Here is a 21,677-nt window from a genome sequence, read left to right as displayed (position 1 = left end):
TGGGAGGCTTCATTTGTGAACTACAATTCTCATACTACGTAGTATGATTGGTTGCTCAACTGCCCCTTAATGAAGAAGACCCCCGGGCCGCCTTGCGAAATACTTACTGCTCAAAAGCGAAGAATTAAAATGCTTTACCTCCGATGAGTCCCAAGATACTATCTTTCCGTTCCAAATTAAGATTATTTTTTAGTTTTTAATATAATGTTTTGATTCTTCGTCTTATTTAAAATTTTTCGTGATTAATATTTTTATTTTTACTAGATGATAAAATATGAATAATGCTTTATGCGTGACTAATTTTTTAAAGTTTTTTATAAATTTTTCAAATAAGACAAATGATTAAACCGATGTTAAACACGGAAAAACGAAAAATAAAATTATTATAGGACGGAGGCAGTAACTATCATTGGATTAGGAGTGCGTTTATATCACCGTCCACCATTCACATCGGTATGCTTAACCTTCGAGTTAAGAAACCAAAAAATATTTATACTACAGTAGTAGTGAAGTGAAGCAGTGAAGGGGGAAGTCAACATCATCACAACCAATACCGGATACCCAATCCACGCACACACCCGCCCCGCATCCGAGACCCGTTTTGCCACCTTCCTTCTCCCCCGATCTCGCAACTCCTTTTTCCGCACCTTCTCTGCCCCCGCGCGGCGCAGCGTGCAGCTCCAACCCCCCGGAGAGAAGGCCGCGAGAGCCCACGCGCCACCGCGGCCGCCTCTCTCTCCCCTCCAGCGAGACCCACTAGCCCGACCCCCCGGGGGCGACCTCGCATCCGCCGTTTCGCGCCTACCTCCCCCCGCCGTCGCCGGGCGCCACAATGGTACGTACGCCCCTCCCTCTCGCTCGCATTCCGCGCCGGACGCCTCCCTCGTCCCCGGGCTCGAGTTGTCTAGGTTTCGGCGCGAATGGGGGATGCTGGGCCGTTCGTATCGCGCCGCGTCGTGCTGAGATCCGCTGGCTGGAGCGTCGAATTCCGCGTGGATCTGGGGATTTTGTGCGCTACAAGTACTGACGTGATTGCCTTTTCCATTTGTTTTTTGGATTGTGATTTGTTTCCCTGGGCGGCGAACTGGCGATGGCTGTGATGCTGGCAGCCGCTCCGGTTGGATATCAAGGTAACTACGACGCCTCGCCTCTCCCTCGGCTGGGATCTGCTTGTTGGTTTGTTGTGGTGTGTTTAGCTGATGGTGATCGTGTGTTTGGTTGGATCAGAGGAAGCTCGCGCAGAGGTCCGAGAGGGTCAAGTCTGTGGATCTGCATCCGACCGAGCCATGGTGAGTAGGAAGTCTGTACCCATGGCATGGTTTTGGGTTTGGATATATTACTGATGTTTGAACGATCACTGCTTCGACCAAGCCGTGGTAAATCACATGGTTAACTTCCTATTATATGGAATGCAGGATTTTGTCGAGTCTGTATTCAGGGAGTGTTTGCATCTGGAACTACCAGACGCAGGTACACGACTATTCACAATAGCTAAATTCCCCGTTTTCTGCTAGTTTCATGGATTTTAGGCAATGATGATCATCTACTACCTGGACCTTAGTCTTTACTGAAAAAAAATGCATCATGGATATTCCCATCCACATGTAAAATTCAGTATACAGTTTGTTTTAGGGTACATGTCATTGGAACTTGATGATAATCCTGTGATAGTAAGTTGTTCTGCAAGGAAGAAAAAAAAAGAGAGTAGAGTACGAGTATTTAAACATAGTAATGAATTCTTAAAACCTAGCGAGGAAGGCTTCAATGCATTCTAAAAAAAGTATGATCAAGACAACAACAAGGAGTCAATGATCTTATAGATGGTTGTTTCAGATGGGTGAGTGATAGCCACATAGCTGGGACTTGTAAAAGGTCTGAGCCTAATTAGAGTAAACGTGAGGAGGTAAAACATAAAAGTAAAATCATGTCATTACTGGAGGAAACAAGAAACATACACATTTTCAGTATAGTTACTCTTATAGCTAACTGATTAAAATATATTCATCTATCCCAGACGATGGTGAAGTCATTTGAAGTCACAGAGTTACCCGGTATGCTTTCCCACCTTATCACTTACTTCTGTTCCATGATACTTCATCGTACTAAAATATTCATCCCCATTGCAGTTCGTTCGTCTAAATTTATTGCACGGAAGCAATGGGTTGTTGCTGGTGCCGACGATATGTTCATACGTGTGTACAATTACAATACAATGGATAAGGTCAAGGTTTTCGAAGCTCATACGGATTACATCAGGTGTGTGGCTGTTCACCCAACCCAGCCCTTTGTGCTGTCATCATCTGATGACATGCTGATTAAGCTTTGGGATTGGGAAAAGGGTTGGATGTGCACTCAAATCTTCGAGGGGCATTCTCACTATGTGATGCAAGTCACGTTTAACCCTAAAGACACCAATACTTTTGCTAGTGCTTCCCTTGATCGCACAGTAAAGGTTGGTGATTTTCTCCCTCGTGGTTGGTTGGCATAGTTCTTGCATTACTAACATTTCATGCTCTACGATCTGAATGTGGTATCCTTGTTTTGTTTCAGGTATGGAGTCTTGGTTCCCCTGATCCGAATTTCACACTAGATGGCCATTCAAAAGGTGTAAATTGTGTGGATTACTTCACTGGTGGTGATCGCCCATATTTAATTACAGGCTCTGATGATCAGACCGCAAAGGTACGCCATCTATGGTGAATTATCTTGTGATTGTATTGGACCTTATTATGACACCCTTGCTTGAATCAGGTTTGGGACTACCAAACAAAGAGCTGCGTTCAAACACTTGATGGGCATGCACATAACATCTCTGCTGTCTGTTTCCATCCGGAGTTACCTATAATACTTACTGGCTCAGAGGATGGGACAGTTCGCTTGTGGCACTCTACCACCTACAGGTTCTATCTCTCTCCCTGTAATAGAAGTCATATGATACTTCATGCATAGTTTGAATTTGAGATAAACTCAGTTACTTGCTATCCAGAGGTGTGATGTGCTATAGATGGCAATAACAGCGCTGCCCAGTGACATAATATTTGTTGTGTAAACAATCGTTAATGTAGTCATATCTAGTTGTGACCTTACTAACTGTAGTTTTTTTTCTTTAGGAATTAGTCTGTATTTTTAGTAATTTCTTTAGTTGTGTGTTGACTGATGCAGAATTACATGCTGTGAAAGGGTTCCGTTTACTCCTATAACATAAGTTTGTAGTGCAACTCAATCCTATTAGTAACATTATAGGGCAGAATGTTACAGCTTGAAGTAGGATAGTTATGAGTAATATTTTCTATTTACTGTCTCCTGATTGGTATCAGAATTACTAGTTATTTTTAGGGTTAAACTACCAGAAATATGTGACTATAATACTACCTGACAATTGGTGATCTCTGAAGTGAAGTGTCATGATTTTTTTATCATAACTATCAGTGATTTTTAGGTTAAACTACCAGAAATATGCGACTATAATACTACTTGACAATTGGTGATCTCAGAAGTGAAGTATCGTGATTTTTTGGAGCCATCATTTTCCTATGGTGTTGAGGATGAGGAGATTCTTTTATTCTTACTGTAGACGTGAATAACAATTGACACATTGCTTGATTCTTACAGGCTTGAGAACACTCTTAACTATGGCCTCGAGCGAGTGTGGGCTTTAGGATACATGAAGGGTTCAAGAAGGTATTGAAAATGTTGCATTGTTACTATTTTGATGATATGGACTTGAGTGCTATTGAAGCTCCCCACACCAAAAACAAACCAAACAGCATACAGATTTTTCTATACAATATTTCCTCATCTCTCAGGACATAAGTATTTTAGTTTAGTGTATATCTTCTCTCCTAACATCACAGTTCCCACTGCTATTTCAAAACCCTCCCAATATAACATGAACATTTTGTTCCGGAATGACCTCTTCACAAAAATGTTTTTTTCCCTATGCTTTCATTAACTTGTTCTTTCCTCTTCAAGTTAATTTAGTGATATGAGAAAAACTTCATCTGTGCAGGGTTGTGATTGGATATGATGAAGGAACAATAATGATAAAAATTGGCCGTGAAGTTCCTGTTGCTAGCATGGACAGCAGTGGAAAAATCATATGGGCAAAACATAATGAAATCCAAACTGTTAATATCAAGAGCATTAGTGCAGACAATGAGGTTATCCTTTCACCATGCTTATTTGCTGAAAACTTGTATACCTTATGCTTTGTTACATTTCTTAACATGTTTCATATGTCAGATTGCAGATGGTGAGCGCTTACCGCTGGCTGTGAAGGAGTTGGGGACCTGTGATCTTTATCCACAAGTAAGTGTATATTTGAATTTTGAATGAATGCATCATTCACATAGTGATTTTTTAACTAAATGAACTTGATGCATGCAAATAAGTCACAATATTCAATACAAGAATCACATGTGTACACAATTTGACAATGCAGTTTGAAGTATTTTTTACATGTTAATTTATTTTGATATTTGTGTCATGAGTTATTTTATTTAACCACAACATGGAGGCTCTTGGCTCTGTTGTTTTATTTGCAGTGTAGTTGAACTATGCTCAAATCTGGCATATCGTAGTTGGGGTGCTGATTTTTATATTTTACTTGTTTTGTTAAATAAATGTGGTCCACTACGTTCTGACTATTGATACATTCTTCTGAAAAATATTCTATTGCTTTGAAGTTTAAGTGCTAGGAATTTCTTGGTGAATCAAGGATATACAGTTTTTTCAATGCCCTTCATTCTAATGTATGTTTGCATGCTACTAATAATAATATTCATTTCAGAGCTTAAAGCACAATCCGAATGGGAGATTTGTTGTTGTATGTGGAGATGGAGAATACATAATATACACTGCATTAGCATGGAGAAATAGATCATTTGGATCTGCACTTGAATTTGTTTGGTCATTTGATGGAGAATATGCTGTTAGAGAAAGCACCTCAAGGATAAAGATATACAGTAAAAATTTCCAGGTTTGTACTACCTACTAGGCTACTGCCCATTTGTTTAATTTTCTTAGTACATCAGGGAAGGGGCCTCTCTTCAACATGACGTGTGGGGCTGGAAATCTCGAATGCTGTACAACAGATTCATATTATCACAAAGTCCAATACAATTGGTATAAAATAGACAAAAAAATGCAAGTTCAAAAATGATCTATCATGAATAAAAATGAAAAAAATATTTAATGAAAATTTCAAAACCTAATGAGGCAATTTTATTTGTTGGAAACACTTGGTAATCGTAATCATCATCATTTTCAATGGAAATATTCTTTGTTTTAAATCATTTCACATTTCGCTAATCTGAATTAAAATATCCAGCACAATCATCTCCAATTTATAAATATCACTGAATGTTTCATAATGTAAAACCGGTTTCTCTTGTCTTTCTAGAACACAAAGTGATCAACTCCTTATGGAAACTAATGGAAGAATTAGGAAATATTTTCTCCTACTAGCTCATTACCTTTAGATTAATAGGTAGAGGAGCTAGATTAAATACTCAATATGATTTCATATGGTAATATCCTTTCTCCTTATGTAACAGTGATTATATGGGACATTATGAACTATATTATACTGTTTTAGGATGAAAATTGTTAATTGATTATTCATTAGCCAGCTGCTGAGTTATCGTAACAATACCCGTCAGTCTGGTTTGTGAAACATAATATGATAATGGATGCTATCAATTTCAGGAGAGAAAGAGTATAAGACCAACATTTTCTGCAGAACGTATATTTGGTGGAGTATTGCTTGCGATGTGTACAAATGATTTTATTTGCTTTTATGACTGGGCAGAATGCAGGTTGATACGCAGAATTGATGTCAATGTGAAAGTGAGTAATTCTGTTCATAGGATCGAGCCTATATTGTGTGTCATTTGGAATATTATGATTCTAAAAACATCCGCATGCTTATTTGTAGAATCTCTATTGGGCTGACAGCGGTGATTTAGTAACAATTGCAAGTGATACCTCATTCTACATTTTGAAATACAATGTAAGATCTTTCTGCATTTGTCGCCTCTGTAAAGTTCAATTATGTTATATCTACTTGATGCAACTATTATTAATACAACCAAAAAACTATTCCTTCCAGAGGGATGTAGTTTCTTCTCATTTGGATGGAGGGGGTTCAGTTGGTGAAGAAGGTGTGGAAGATGCCTTTGAACTACTTCATGAGATCAATGAACGCATCCGAACTGGCCTCTGGGTTGGTGATTGTTTTATCTACAACAATTCTTCATCCCGACTTAACTACTGTGTAGGAGGAGAGGTGAGTATTTTCACCATAGCAAAAATTCATTGCCATGTATGTGTTATACATCTAATTTCCAGGGGTGTTATAACTGTTCCTTGTGTTACAGGTCACAACCTTGTTTCACTTGGATCGGCAAATGTATTTACTGGGATATCTTGCTAACCAAAGCCGTGTGTATCTTATTGACAAGGCATTTAAGTGAGTCCCGTCTCTGTTGCTCTGGTATTGCTTCATGGTACGAAGCCACAACGAATTCTTGAGGTTAACTTGTTTTTTTGCTGCAGTGTTGTGGGTTACACTTTACTCCTTAGTTTGATTGAGTATAAAACACTTGTAATGCGTGGAGACTTCGATCGTGCAAATGCTCTTTTACCGTCTATACCAAAAGAACAACATGACAGGTGCCTCCCTGTCCTACTAATATTATTGTAGCAGTATGCAGCTCAGGGCTTAGGGTATGAAGATAAACCTTTTATTTGCAGTGTTGCACGTTTCTTGGAATCACGGGGCATGTTGGAAGAAGCCCTTGAGATAGCAACAGACTCCAATTACAGATTTGACCTGGCTGTGCAGCTTGGTCGGCTTGAAGTTGCAAAGGCACAAATGATTACCTTACCACATTTTCAAGAATGTCTTTTCTTTGTTCAAATATTTTTAACTATAGTTGCTTTGCAGGCAATTGCTATTGAGGCACAAGGCGAGTCCAAGTGGAAGCAGTTAGGGGAGTTAGCTATGTCAACTGGAAAGGTATGTTTGTTTGATGTATCAGTTATCTTTCTTTTATGAATCTGTGCGCATTGTATATTGCACTAATGAAGTAGGGCTGTTCTGCCCTGGCATTTGGTTTCTTGATTATTAATACCACGTGACTTAATAATTATGAGGGTACAGAAAAAAAAATTCAACAAAGGAATTTATGAAGAGAGATTATAGTTTCGATGGGAAGATGCTTCTGCTGTTGCTATGACTCTTTAATTAGAACCTGAGAAATACTTTTCAGCTTCATGTTTTGCTATTTCCATCTTAATTTTGAGAAGAAGAATTCGGCACGTAATAATAACTTGCCATGTTATGTTCCAGTGCCTTGTACAAGATACAAAACTGGCTTAAAAGTGCACTCTGGTCTTGCCTTTCATACTACTCTGTGCAGCTTGAGATGGCAGACTTTTGCATGTAAAATAATAAATTTCCATCTTAGTTTTAAGAAATTCTGCCTGTAATATATTAACTTCACCATTTTATGTTTCTTTGTACCGGATACAAAACTGGGTTTAGAAAATGCACTCTTGGCCTTACATGTCATACTCTCTGCAGCTTGATTTAGCAGAGGAGTGTCTTGTACATGCTTTGGACCTCAGCGGTTTATTACTTCTGTATTCATCCCTTGGTGATGCTGAAGGGGTAACAAAATTAGCATCTATGGCTAAAGAACAAGGGAAGAACAATGTTGCTTTCCTTTGTTTCTTCATGCTAGGGAAATTGGAAGAATGCCTGCAATTGTTGGTTGAAAGGTATAGTCCTTTGGCTAGGCTATCCTATTTAATAGAATACAAATACAATACTCCCTTAATACGATGCGTATTCAGAAATTATATTTTTCTTTTATGTTGATCATACTATATTCTGTATACAGTAACCGTACTCCAGAAGCAGCATTGATGGCAAGATCTTATCTTCCAAGCAAAGTCCCTGAGATTGTAGCATTATGGAAAAAGGATCTCCAAAAGGTACCTTCTGTCCTATCTCATGGAATTTTCTTTGCTTTTTTTTTTCCTACCCAGGCTCATTCTTAGTGTTTTCCCATACCTGTATTTGATGCTAGTGCTCATTTGCTCACATTTTAGCATGAATTTCACTTATATTTAAGTTGCATATTCAAGCATGAATGGTCTTTTTGGCATTACCAAGACATGATCCCTTTCTGGTAGTAATACTGATGATTTATAGTGATATTTCCAATCCAACTAGCAGTATGCCTCGTCTATTTTTGTGCACTCAATAAATCATAGGGTATTTGTCTATTATCTGTGTTAGCATGCCAAAAAAAAGGGTTAATTAGATCCATGCCATTATAAATTTGCTAGGCATGCTTGTTATCTCCTGCCAGTTGATTGCTCTTATTTCAGACTTACAAGCACTGTGTTCAATTTGTACTAGGAATACATTTTACTACCTGACCGTGCTTTTTCTTTCTTGTGACATTTGCTTTATAGGTAAACCCAAAAGCAGCGGAATCATTGGCAGATCCTGACGAGTACCCAAACTTGTTTGATGACTGGCAAATTGCTCTCGATGTCGAAGCTAATGTTGCACCCAAAAGGTATGTTCGTAAAAGTTCAAAATTATATCTTTTTATGAAAATTGTACCTGCTTACCCATTCCTTTCATGGGACAAACTGACATGGTCTTTAAGCTATCATCTTTTCTTTTTTAATCCATCTGATGAAACAAACATGACATGGGATGTGGGTTTGGAAATTTTACTTTTTGCTTCAATTGAACTCATATGGTGAACAAAAGTTATGCCAATACTCATTTGTAATCCTTTCCTTATTGTCGCCCTGACAAAATCATATGTGAGTAGGGGTATTTATCCACCAGCTGAGGAGTACACTATTCATTCTGAAAGGCCCAACGAGACTCTGGTGGAAGCTTTCAAAAACATGCATTTACATCAAGAGGAGGTGCTGCCAGATGAAAATGGAGATGATGATAATGAGGTATCACTCTTGCAGAAAGAGAATTGTCATAAATACTGTTGAACAGCTGGGTAGTTCTTTCATAATGTTAAATTACTTCTATTAGAACAGATTTTGCTGCATCTGAGGTTTCTACTGTTTTCTGCCCATCTTTAAAGATGTTTTTTCAGTATAATCAGTTCTTTTGTTCATTATATTTTCTTTGCTACATGTTTTAGTGTTAATACATGAATATCAATATGGTCTAACAGGTTACCGAGGATGATGGAGTAGAAGACAGCCAAGAAGATGCCATTGAGGTTGAGGCTGATGGTTCAAGTGATGGTGCTGTCCTTGTGAATGGAAATGATACTGAGGAACAGTGGGGTATGAACAACGAAGAATCATCAGCTTAAAGCTGTAGTTGAGCAAGTGTGCTGTCCAAAAACATTTTTTGGTCCTGGTTTTTCCTCCCAGCACACCAATGATCTTAGTGAAAACCTGCTGCTAGTGCCCTAAAAAAAGAAAGAGAACCTGTGGCGGGAAGAAATATTTATTCTGGATAGAAAACCTGTGAATGGAAATTATACTTCTGTTAATCTGTTTGGAGTAGTTTCTGTTTTAATTCATTTTGGCCTTCGAGTTAAGCTGTTGGTCTGACCAGTTTTCTTGCACACCATTTGAACATGGGAGCAAATCGTGTTACTTCTATACTTGAGTTGCTGCAAAATGTTTCTAAATTCTAATTACCGTCTTTCTTTTGCAGTATTGACTCCTGACCAATAGTGAATCAGCGGGACAGCAACCTGCTACACCGATTCAGCTTGTAAAGGTGAGGGATTGTTCATCATTTGTTCTAACTATACTATTGGCGACTGTTGTTTGCACATCTTTTCAGTTATTATAGCTATTTAGTTTTCACAGGTTGCTGACTCCTACGGAATACGGATACCATGTGAAGGCCGTTTCCCCTTGTATAATCACTGGGCGTGCTCTACAATCGACATATCTGATGATAAAACCCACAGAAATTAGCCCGCCCTTTGTCGTTGTTTCTGATAGAAATTTTGGTACCATTTTACACATATAGGTCATTATTGTAAGGTTCTCAGGATGCTTTTATAGGGGATCGATGGATTTTTACTTCTCGTTGAGGTTGAACTTGATCAGCTAGAGAGACAGAGGGGGGTCCATATTTTACTAAGTACATAGGTTTATAGTATGCCTGCTCGATATTGAATATTTCTTCGATGGAATCCAAAGACAGCATTTCGTGCGAGCTGGAGTATGTATCATTTAATTTGTGTTAAGCTGGAGTATGTATCATTTAATTTGTGTTATACCTTGGGAGTGTTATTAATGAATGAAGTTTAGATGTCAAGTGATTCTCTTTACATTGGCAAACGTTATTAGATTGATAAAAAAACAAGCGAAAATAATTCACTTATTATGCTCCCTCCGTTTCACGATAAGCCAACTCATCGGTTCCGTGTTTGACTTATCATATGGTCTACTCTACATAAGACTCTTAAAATAAGACATACTTTGTCATATATTTTAGATTGTTAGATTCCAGAAAAGATTTATCCTCGTAGCCTCATTGTTTTGCTAAAACTAACCATAACCGAAACAGACTTACTAATGATTTAAAACTAATTCTTAAATTAGTACAACTTTTATATACATATTCTTGAAGATCTAGAAACAACAACAAAAAATAAACTACGTAAAAAACCACTAAAGTTAGCTATAAATCTAAGTTTTTGCTCATCCTTACTACTATAAAACCCTTTAGGGGTGATGCCACCACCGCCTACTCTCACTATGTTTTTACAATTTACCCCCTTAACTTTCTAATATTAAAAATCAATCAAATCTAGATGGATATCTACGTAAAATCAAATTGATATAAATATTTCCTATATAAAAAAGATGATCACACATTTCATAAAAAATATTTTCTATTTATTCTAAAAATAATACAATATGTTTTTATCCTTCGTAAACCATAGACATTTAGCTACTCCCTCTGTTACATAATGTAAGATGTTTGATTTTTTTGCTTGCAATATTTGATTATTTGTCTTATTCAAAAATTGTGAAAATATTATTTATTTTGCTTGTGACTTACTTTTATTATTAAGATAACTTTAAGCACGGCTTCTTATTTTTTATATTTGTACTAAATTTTTAAATAAGACGAATGATCAAAAGTTATAATAAAAAGTCAACCAACTTATTTTATGAATAAGAGATAGTAGTAAATAAAAATATAAACATAAGGGAGAAGCCAACACGTCGCAGTGGAGCGGAGGGAGAAATGAACATCGCAGCAAAGATCGGATATCCGACCCACACATTTCACTCTGCATCCAAGTCCAACACCAACACCAACACCGTGTTTCGCCACCTCGCCAGTCCTCTTCTCCGACCCTTCTCCCCCATCTCGCAAATCTCTCTCTCGCCCGCGCAGCCTCCAACCGCAACCCCTCCGACCCCGACCACGCGCCGACGCGGCCACCCCCACCCGCTTCTCTCCCACCCTCCAGCCACCCACTGACCCAACTCCGCCGCCGCCGACGGGGAGGTTCTCCGCGGTCTCGCAGCTGCCTCCGCCGCCGCTACCCCACCGTCGCTGGGCGCCACAATGGTACGTCGCTCTCTCTCTCTCTCTCTCGCCTTCCGCTCCGGGCGCCTCCCCCCCCCCCCCAGGTTCGCGTTGGCTAGGTTTCGGCGCGAATGGGGGGGATGCTGGGCCGTTCGCTTCGTGCCGAGATCCGCTGGCTGGAGCGTCGAATTCCGCGTGGATCTGAGGTTTTTTGTGCGCTACGTACTGACGTGACTGCTTTTTTTTTTCGTTTTTGTTGTGATTTTTCCCCCCTGGGCGGCGAACTGGCGATGGCTGTGATGCTGGCAGCCGCTCCGGTTGGATATCAAGGTAACTACGGCGCCTCGCCTCTCCCTCGGTTGGGATCTGCTTGTTGGTTTGTTGTGGTATGTTTAGCTGATGATGTTGATCGTGTGTTTGGTTGGATCAGAGGAAGCTCGCGCAGAGGTCCGAGAGGGTCAAGTCTGTGGATCTGCATCCGACCGAGCCATGGTGAGTAGGCAGTCTGTATCCATGACATGGTTTTGGGTTTGGATGTATTACTGATGTTTGAATTATCACTGTTTCGACCAAGCCATGGTAATCGCATGAATAACTTCCTCCTGTGTAATGCAGGATTTTGTCGAGTCTATATTCAGGGAGCGTTTGCATCTGGAACTACCAGACGCAGGTACACATCTATTCACAATAGCTTAATTCCTCGTTTCCTGCCAGTTTCATGGATTCTATGCAATGATGATCATCTACTACTTGTACCCTAGCATGTTGCACTAAAAAAATGAATAATAGATATTCCCATCCATATGTAAAATTCATTACACACATTGTTTTAAGGTACATATAATTGGAACTTGATGATATTCCAGTGTACTAAGTTATCCTGGAAGGAAGCAAAAAAGGAAAAAAAGGGAGAGTACTGAGTATTTACAACATAGTGATCAGTTCTTAAAACCTAGCGAGGGTTGCTTCAATGTGTTGTAGAAACAATATGGTCAAGATAACAGTAACGGGAGTCAATGATCTTGTAGATGGTTGTTTCTGATGGGTGAGTGGTAGCTACATGGTTGGGATTTGTAAAAGTCTTGCAGGCTATGTAGAGTAAACATGAGGATGTAAACATAAATGTAAAATCTAGTAATGAATGCAATAAAAAAGAAACATGCACATTTTCAGTATAGTTACTCTTAAAGTTATCTGATTAAAATATATTCATCTATCCCAGACAATGGTGAAATCATTTGAAGTCACAGAGTTACCAGGTATGATTTCCTACCTTATCGCTTACTTCTGTTCCATGATATACCATCGGTCTAATATTATCATCCCCATTGCAGTTCGTTCTGCTAAATTTATTGCACGGAAGCAATGGGTTGTTGCTGGTGCTGACGATATGTTCATACGTGTGTACAATTACAATACAATGGATAAGGTCAAGGTTTTCGAAGCTCATACGGATTACATCAGGTGTGTGGCTGTTCACCCAACCCAGCCCTTTGTGCTGTCATCATCTGATGACATGCTGATTAAGCTTTGGGATTGGGATAAGGGTTGGATGTGCACTCAAATCTTCGAGGGGCATTCTCACTATGTGATGCAAGTGACATTTAACCCGAAAGATACCAATACTTTTGCTAGTGCTTCCCTTGATCGCACAGTAAAGGTTGGTGGTTTTTAGTTTTTTACCCTCAAGTTTTGTTGGCATAGTTCTTGCATTACTAACATTTCTTGGTCTAGGGATCTGAATGTGGCATTCTCATTTAATTTCAGGTATGGAGTCTTGGTTCCCCTGATCCGAATTTCACATTAGATGGCCATTCAAAAGGTGTCAACTGTGTCGATTACTTTACTGGTGGTGATCGTCCATATTTGATTACAGGCTCTGATGATCAGACTGCAAAGGTACACCATCTGCGGTGAATTATCTTGTGATTGTATTGGACCTTATTATGACACCCTTGGTTGAATCAGGTTTGGGACTACCAAACAAAGAGCTGCGTTCAAACACTTGATGGGCATGCACATAACATTTCTGCTGTCTGTTTCCATCCGGAGTTACCTATAATACTTACTGGCTCAGAGGATGGGACAGTTCGTCTGTGGCACTCTACCACCTACAGGTTCTATCTCTCTCCCTGTAATAGAAGTACTAGGATACTTCTTACATAGTTTGAATTTTATAATAAACTTGTTTACTTGCTACCCATAGGTGTGATGTGCTTATAGATGGCAATAACAGCTCTGACCAGTGACATAAAATTTGGTGTGTAAACAATCATTAATGTAGTCATATCTAGTGGTGACCTTATAACTGTCGTTTCTGTCCTTTTGGTTCTTTGGGTATTAGTTTGTACTTCTATTCGTTTCTTTAGTCTTTTTTTGATTGATGCAGCATTACATGCTTTAATCTAGACCTATGTTTTGAGTGAAAGGGTTACATTTACTCCTATAGCATAAGGTAGTAGTGCATTACAGGGCAAAATGTTACAGCTTGAAGTAGGAATAGTTAAGAGGAATAATATTAATTAGCCATGTCCTGATTGGCATCAGAACTGGTACTAACTTTAGGGTTAAACTACCAGAAATATGTGACTATAAAACTACCTGACAATTGGTGATATTTGAAATGAAGTATTATTTCTGGAGAATTATTGAAGCTATCATTTTCCTATGGTGTTGAGAATAAGGAAAATCTCTTTCCAAATTTTGAAATTAGCATTCCACACCAGGATATAGATACAAAAATTTAGAGGGCATGACTAGAATGAACATCACGCCCATGCCACAACACACGCACACAGATATGCATACCTACTCTGATTGTTAACTAGATGAGTTACACTGTCTTCAATAGGTATTGGAGCTTATAGGTTACTATGTGTGCATATACTTAGTTGGCACATGGAAGTGTATTTCAGTCATATTCTTATTTTTGTGCTTTGGATTGTTCTAATATCTTTTTGATAAATGATTGTTCCATTTATGTCAAGCACTGCTTTGGATTCTTTTATTCTTACTGTAGACGTGAATAACAATTAATGCATTACTTGATTCTTACAGGCTCGAGAACACTCTTAACTATGGCCTTGAGCGAGTGTGGGCTTTAGGATACATGAAGGGTTCAAGAAGGTATGGGAAATGTTACTCTTACTATTTGAATGCTATGGGTTTGCATACTATTGAAGCTCTCCACACCAAAAATGAACCATACAGCATACAGATTGGTTCCTATACAATATTTCCTCAACTACCAGGACAAAATATTTAGTTTAGCATACATGTTCTCTGTTTCACAGTTTCCTCCCAATGTACCAAGAACATTTTTTTTGGTCTGCTAAATAGTTTGTTCCGAAGTGTGCTCTTCACAGCAATTTGTTTCTTTCCATGCTTTCATTAAATCGTTCTTTCCTCTTCAAGTTAATTTAGTAATATGGGAAAAACTTCATTTGTGCAGGGTTGTGATTGGATATGATGAAGGGACAATAATGATAAAAATTGGCCGTGAAGTTCCTGTTGCTAGCATGGACAGTGGTGGAAAAATCATATGGGCAAAACATAATGAAATCCAAACTGTTAATATCAAGAGTATTGGTGCAGACAATGAGGTTCTTTTTCACCATGCTAATATGCTGAAAATCGGTATACCTCTATATGGTTTATTTTTCTTAACCTGGTTGATTTGTTAGATTGCAGATGGTGAGCGCTTACCGTTGGCTGTGAAGGAGTTGGGAACCTGTGATCTTTATCCACAAGTAAGTGCTATTTGTATTTAATTGAATGCGTCATTCACATACTGACCTTTTATCTAAATTGAACTTGATGCTTGCAAATGAGTCCTAAATTTCTGCTTGAGTCCTTTTTTCCTATTCAATACAAGAATTACATGTGTACACCATTTGGCCATGAATTTTAAAGTATTTTCTTACATGTATTTATTTTTTGACTGAACTACATGTTAACTTATTTTGATGTGTTGTGAGTTATTTTTATTTAAGCACAGCATGGAGGCTCTGATGTTTGATTTTGCAGTGTAGTTAAACTGAGTTCAATTCTAGCATAGCGTAGTTGGAGTGCTGGTTTCTAAATTTTACTTGTTTGTGCTAAATAAATGTGATGCAATATTTTCTGACTATTAATAGATTATTCTGATAATATTATTTTGCTTTGAAGTTTAAGCTACCAGGAATTTCTTGGTGAATGAAGAATTTATGTTTTTTTTAATATTTTTTTACTGTCCTTCATTCTATTGTGTGTTTGCATGTCACTAATAAATATGCATTTCAGAGCTTAAAGCACAACCCGAATGGGAGATTCGTTGTTGTATGTGGAGATGGAGAATACGTAATATACACTGCATTAGCATGGAGAAATAGATCATTTGGATCTGCACTTGAATTCGTTTGGTCATTTGATGGAGAATACGCTGTCAGAGAAAGCACCTCAAGGATAAAGATATACAGTAAAAATTTCCAGGTTTGTACCACCTGCTAGGCTACTACTCTTTTGTTTAATTATCTTCGTACATCAGCGAAGGGGCCTCTCTTCAACATGGTATACGGGGCTGGAAAACTTTAACGAGTGGGCACAATTTATGGACAAAATCTTGAGTACAGTACAACATATTCATGTTATCAAAAAGCCTAATAGAAATTAGTACAAAATAAGAAAAAATGAACTGCAAGTAGTTAAAAAAAGATTAACGTGTACAGAAAACCACATAATATTTAACAAAAATTTCAATACCTCATGAGGCTATTTTATATGTTGGAAATGCTTGTAATCATCATTGATTTTCTGCGAAAATTTTCTTTATTTCAAATCATATTTCACATTTGGCTAATCCCCATTAAAAATCCAGCAGGATCATCTCCAATTTATGAATATCACTGAAGGTTTCATAATATAAAGCCAGTCTGTCGTCTTTCTTTAGAATTTAGATTACATAATGATCAACTCCTTATGGAAACAAAGGGAACAGTCAGGGAATATTTTTCTCATAGTAACTCACTACCACTAGATTAATAGCAAGAGGTCCTAGGCAGATCAATACTCGGTGTGATTTCATCTGATAATATCCTTCCTTGAGTAAAATGGTAAGATGGGAAATTACGAACTATATTGTACTGTTTCAGCTTCAAATTTGTTAATTGAATATTTGTTGACCAGTTGCTGAGTTATCATAAGAATACCCTTAAGTATCGTTTCATGAACATAACATAGAACATAATATAATAGTGGAAGCTATTAATTTAAGGGGAGATAGTATAATACCATTTCCTGCAGAGTATAAGACCAATATTCGAATTTCTTAATTGAATATTTGTTGACCAGTTGCTGAGTTATCATAACAATATCCTTCAGTATGGTTTCTTAAAGATAATATGATAATGAAAGATATTAATTTCAGGAGAGAAAGAGTATAAGACCAACATTTTCTGCAGAACGTATATTTGGAGGAGTATTGCTGGCTATGTGTACCAATGATTTTATTTGCTTCTACGACTGGGCAGAATGCAGGTTGATACGCAGAATTGATGTCAATGTGAAAGTGAGTAATTCTGTTCATGGGTTGAAACCTTTTTTTTTTGTGTGTTTCATTAGGAGTATTATGATGCTAAAAGCGTCCGCTCTCTTATTTGTAGAATCTCTATTGGGCTGACAGCGGTGATTTAGTAACAATTGCAAGTGATACTTCATTCTACATTCTGAAATACAATGTAAGTTTTTTCTGCATTTTTTCCGCCTCTGTAAAGTTCAATTACGTTATATCTACTTGATGTAACTAATATTAATACAACACAAAAAAACTATACCTTCCAGCGGGATGTAGTTTCTTCTCATTTGGACGGAGGGGGTTCAGTTGGTGAGGAAGGCGTGGAAGATGCTTTTGAACTGCTTCATGAGATCAATGAACGCATCCGAACTGGCCTATGGGTTGGTGACTGTTTCATCTACAACAATTCTTCATCCCGACTTAACTACTGTGTAGGAGGAGAGGTGAGTATTTTCACCATAGCAAAAATACATTGCCATGCATGTTTTTGTTATACATTTAATTTCCAGGGGTGTTATAACTGTTCCTTGTGTTATAGGTCACAACCTTGTTTCACTTGGATCGGCAAATGTATTTACTGGGATATCTTGCTAACCAAAGCCGTGTTTATCTGATTGACAAGGCATTTAAGTGAGTGCCGTCTCTGTTGCTCTGGTATGGCTTCATGGTACGAAGCCACAACGAGTTCTTGAGGTTAACTTGTTTTTTTGCTGCAGTGTTGTGGGGTACACTTTGCTCCTTAGTTTGATTGAGTATAAAACACTTGTAATGCGTGGAGACTTCGATCGTGCAAATGCTCTTTTAACGTCTATACCAAAAGAACACCATGACAGGTGCCTCCTTGTTCTACTAATTATTGTAGTAGTTATGCAACTCAGGTCTTAGTGTATGGAGATAAACCTTTTATTTGCAGTGTGGCACGTTTCTTGGAATCACGGGGCATGTTGGAAGAAGCCCTTGAGATAGCAACAGACTCCAATTACAGATTTGACCTGGCTGTGCAGCTTGGTCGGCTTGAAGTTGCAAAGGCACAAATGATTACCTCACCACATTTTCAAGAATGTCTTCTCTTTGTTCAAATATTTTTAACTATAGTTGCTTTGCAGGCAATTGCTATTGAGGCACAAAGCGAGTCCAAGTGGAAGCAGTTAGGGGAGTTGGCTATGTCAACGGGAAAGGTATGGTTGTTGGATATATCAGTTATCTTTTATGAATCTATGCCCGATATATATAGCTCTAATGAAGTAGGTCTGTTCTGCCATGCCATTTGAGTTTCTTGATCGTTAATACCATGTGACTTGATAATTATGAGCATATTGAAAAAAATAATAATTTAACAAAGGCATTTATGAAGATAAATAATAATTTTGCAGTTTTGATGGGAAGGAGCTTCATCTGTTGCTATGATTCTTCAACTATAACCTAAGATATACTTTTCCCATCAGCCTCTGCTTGTTCCATCGTGGTTTTAAGAAGTAGAATTTGCATGTAAAATAATAACTTGCCACATTATTTACACTCTGGTCTTGGCTTTCATACTACTTTCTGCAGCTTGAGATGGCAGAGTTTTGCATTTAAAACAATAAGTTTCCATCTTAGTGTTAAGAATCAGAATTCTTCTTGTAATATAATAATTTGGCCCTTTTATGTTTCAGTGTTTTGTACTTGATACAAAACTGAGTTTAAAAGTGCACTCTTGGCCTCACTTGTACTACTTTCTGCAGCTTGATTTGGCAGAGGAGTGTCTTCTAAGTGCTTTGGACCTGAGCGGTTTATTGCTTCTTTATTCATCCCTTGGTGATGTTGAAGGGGTAACAAAATTAGCATCTATGGCTAAAGAACAAGGGAAGAACAACGTTGCTTTCCTCTGTTTCTTCATGCTAGGGAAATTGGAAGAATGCCTTCAGTTGTTGGTGGAAAGGTATAACCAATTAACCATTTGGCTAGATTATCCTGTTCAATACAATGCTTATTCAGAATTTATATTTTTCTTTTATGTTGAACATGATATATTCTCTGTACAGCAATCGTATCCCAGAAGCAGCATTGATGGCAAGATCTTATCTTCCGAGCAAAGTCCCTGAGATTGTAGCATTATGGAAAAAGGATCTGCAAAAGGTACATTCTATCCTATCTCCTATTAAATTTCCATTGCTTTTTTTACCTACACTCATCCTTAGTCTTTCCCCTCACCTGTATTAGATACTAGTGCTTATTTGCTCACATTTTAGCATGTATTGTTACTTCTACTTAAGTTACGTAGTCAAGCTTGAAATTTCTATTCGGCATTACCATGACATGATCTTTTCCTGGTGGTAATACTGATGATTTATAGTTATCTCTTAATTAGCAGTATTCCTCATTTTATTTTTTGTGCACCTAATGCATCAAACTGTATTAGTCTCTTATCTGGGGTAACATGCAAAAAACTAACAAAAAGACATGCTTATTATCTTTTGCCAGTTGATTGCTGTTTGAAGACTTTCAAACACTCTTAATTTGTAGGAGTTATCTTTTACTACCTGACCGTGGCTTTCTTTTTATCTTGTGACAATTGCTTTATAGGTAAACCCAAAAGCAGCAGAATCGTTGGCAGATCCTGACGAGTACCCAAACTTGTTTGAAGACTGGCAAATTGCTCTGAATGTAGAAGCTAATGTTGCGCCCAAAAGGTATGTGTTTGTAGAAGTTAAAAGTTATGTCTTTTGTGAGTTTTGGCTGTTTACCTCTTCTTTGCATAGGACAAACTGACTAGGTTTTTAGTGTTTCCTCTTTTCTTTAGTTGAAAGCATCTGATGAAATAAACATCCCATTGGATGTGGGTTTTGAAATAAAGAAAAGTTATGTCAATACTCATTTGTAATCTCTCATTGCCATGCTGACGAAATACTATTTTGGTAGGGGTATTTATCCACCAGCTGAGGAGTACATTATTCATGCTGAAAGGCCCAATGAGACTCTGGTGGAAGTTTTCAAAAATATGCATATACATGATGAAGAGGTGCTGCCAGATGAAAATGGGGACGATGATCATGAGGTATCACTCTCTTGCAGAAAGACAGTTGTCAAAAATGCTGTTGAACAGTTGGGTAGTTCCTTGATGATGTTAAATTACTTTTAGAACAGATTTTTTGTTGCATATGAGGTTTCTACTGGTTTCTGCCAACCTTTAAAGATGTTCATTATTTCAGTACAATCAGTTCTTTTGTTCTTCATTATATTTTCTTTGCTTCATGTTTAAGCGTTAATACACAAATATCTGTGTGGTCGAACAGGTTCCCGAGGAAAATGGAGTAGAAGACAGCCAAGAAGATGCTATTGAGGTTGAGGCTGATGGTTCAACTGATGGTGCTGTCCTTGTGAATGAAAATGATACTGAGGAACAGTGGGGTACGAACAACGAAGAATTGTCAGCATAAAAGCTGTAGTTGAAAAAGTGTACAGTCCTAAAACTTTTTTACGTCCTGGTTTTTCCTCCCAGCGTAACATTGATCTTAGTGCAGCTGCTGCTAGTACCCTAAAAAAATAGAGAGAACTTGTGGCTGAACTGGATAGAAGTGTTTATTCTGGACCACATACTTCAGTTAATCTGTTTGGAATAGTTTCTGTTTTAATTCATTTTGGTATTCGAGTTTATCTGTTGGTCTGACCTGCTTCCTTAGACACCGTTTGAACATGGAAGCATATTTTGTATTTGCTATACTTGATTTTATGCAAAATTTATATAAATTCTAACGATTGTCCTGCCTTTGCAGTATTGACACCTGACCAATAGTGAATCAGCGGGAGAGCAACCTGTTACACTGTTTCAGTTTGTAAAGGTGGGGTTTTGTTCATTTGCTCCAAATATACTATTAGCAGCAGTTGTTTGCGACATCTTTTCTGTTACTATATCTAATTCTTTTTCACAGGTTGCTGACTCCTACTGAGACCTTGTGAAGGCCGTTTCCCCCCACTTGTATAATCATTGGGCGTGCTTTACAATCGATATATCCGATGATAAAACCCGCAGAAAGTTAGGTCACACTTTGTCCTTGTTCCGGATAGAAAATTTTGTACCTTTTTTACACATATAGGTCATTACTGTGGGTTCTCTGGATTTTCTTATAGCGGGAATGAGTGAGGATCTTTTTTCCCTTCTCGTTGAGGTTGAACTTGATCAGCTACAGCGGAGCCATATTTTACAAAGTACATAGGTTGATAGTATGCTCGCTGGATAGGGTATTTCATCGATGCAATCCTCAGGATGTTGGAAGACAGCACTTTGTGAGCTATGTATCATTTTCATTTGTGATATATACCTTGTGAGTTTTTTGGTGAATAAAGTTTAGATACGAAGGTATTCTCCGGAGTCATCCGTCCCATCCGTCCACTTTCTTTTTGGTGAAGAACATCAACTGTTACTGCTTTCAGAAAAAAAATTGAAGTGGTTTATTAAACATGCATTCTTTTTCTACAGGCTTATATTTCTACCGGCTTATGCAGTTCATCATGAATTATATAAACCTGTCATAACGCATGGATATATTATCAACTTCTTGTAATGCTTGAATATATTAAGTATTGATT

General features: G+C 37.9%; 2 protein-coding genes across 4 annotated transcripts; both read left to right on the top strand.

The window, feature by feature from the left end:
• The first annotated feature begins 645 nt into the window (after positions 1 to 645).
• On the top strand, positions 646 to 10,330 carry LOC107303418 (coatomer subunit beta'-2). Of its 2 annotated transcripts, XM_015833740.2 has the most exons (26): positions 649 to 835; positions 1,110 to 1,130; positions 1,228 to 1,289; positions 1,416 to 1,470; positions 2,015 to 2,051; positions 2,127 to 2,452; positions 2,551 to 2,682; positions 2,752 to 2,900; positions 3,613 to 3,681; positions 4,010 to 4,160; positions 4,243 to 4,308; positions 4,790 to 4,978; positions 5,707 to 5,847; positions 5,936 to 6,010; positions 6,110 to 6,286; positions 6,378 to 6,469; positions 6,556 to 6,672; positions 6,754 to 6,868; positions 6,947 to 7,018; positions 7,586 to 7,782; positions 7,905 to 7,998; positions 8,485 to 8,591; positions 8,856 to 8,991; positions 9,222 to 9,336; positions 9,716 to 9,781; positions 9,874 to 10,330. In XM_015833740.2, the coding sequence occupies exons 1-25, from the start codon at positions 833 to 835 to the stop codon at positions 9,733 to 9,735; spliced, it is 2,718 nt and encodes a 905-aa protein (XP_015689226.2). In that variant the 5' UTR covers positions 649 to 832; the 3' UTR covers positions 9,736 to 9,781; positions 9,874 to 10,330. The 2 variants fall into 2 exon arrangements, with proteins under 2 accessions (XP_015689225.2, XP_015689226.2); XM_015833739.2 differs by lacking the exons at positions 9,716 to 9,781; positions 9,874 to 10,330 and having other exon boundaries at positions 646 to 835; positions 9,222 to 9,703.
• A 1,029-nt stretch (positions 10,331 to 11,359) lies between these two features.
• LOC102702915 (coatomer subunit beta'-2-like) lies at positions 11,360 to 21,548 on the top strand. Of its 2 annotated transcripts, none has more exons than XM_040520502.1 (26): positions 11,360 to 11,599; positions 11,867 to 11,887; positions 11,988 to 12,049; positions 12,173 to 12,227; positions 12,780 to 12,816; positions 12,892 to 13,217; positions 13,325 to 13,456; positions 13,526 to 13,674; positions 14,615 to 14,683; positions 15,009 to 15,159; positions 15,241 to 15,306; positions 15,839 to 16,027; positions 16,962 to 17,102; positions 17,197 to 17,271; positions 17,375 to 17,551; positions 17,647 to 17,738; positions 17,825 to 17,941; positions 18,022 to 18,136; positions 18,215 to 18,286; positions 18,833 to 19,029; positions 19,133 to 19,226; positions 19,674 to 19,780; positions 20,010 to 20,145; positions 20,384 to 20,498; positions 20,864 to 20,929; positions 21,020 to 21,548. In XM_040520502.1, the coding sequence occupies exons 1-25, from the start codon at positions 11,597 to 11,599 to the stop codon at positions 20,881 to 20,883; spliced, it is 2,718 nt and encodes a 905-aa protein (XP_040376436.1). In that variant the 5' UTR covers positions 11,360 to 11,596; the 3' UTR covers positions 20,884 to 20,929; positions 21,020 to 21,548. The 2 variants fall into 2 exon arrangements, 1 of the variants encoding a protein (XP_040376436.1); XR_005811078.1 differs by having other exon boundaries at positions 11,362 to 11,599; positions 20,384 to 20,546; positions 21,020 to 21,547.
• Positions 21,549 to 21,677: the final 129 nt, after the last annotated feature.

This window comes from Oryza brachyantha, chromosome 2 (assembly GCF_000231095.2).
Source record: "Oryza brachyantha chromosome 2, ObraRS2, whole genome shotgun sequence".
Classification (NCBI taxonomy): Eukaryota; Viridiplantae; Streptophyta; class Magnoliopsida; order Poales; family Poaceae; genus Oryza; species Oryza brachyantha.
The sequence above is the reverse complement of the archived record's forward strand: the minus strand, read 5'-3'. Positions and strand labels throughout refer to the sequence as shown.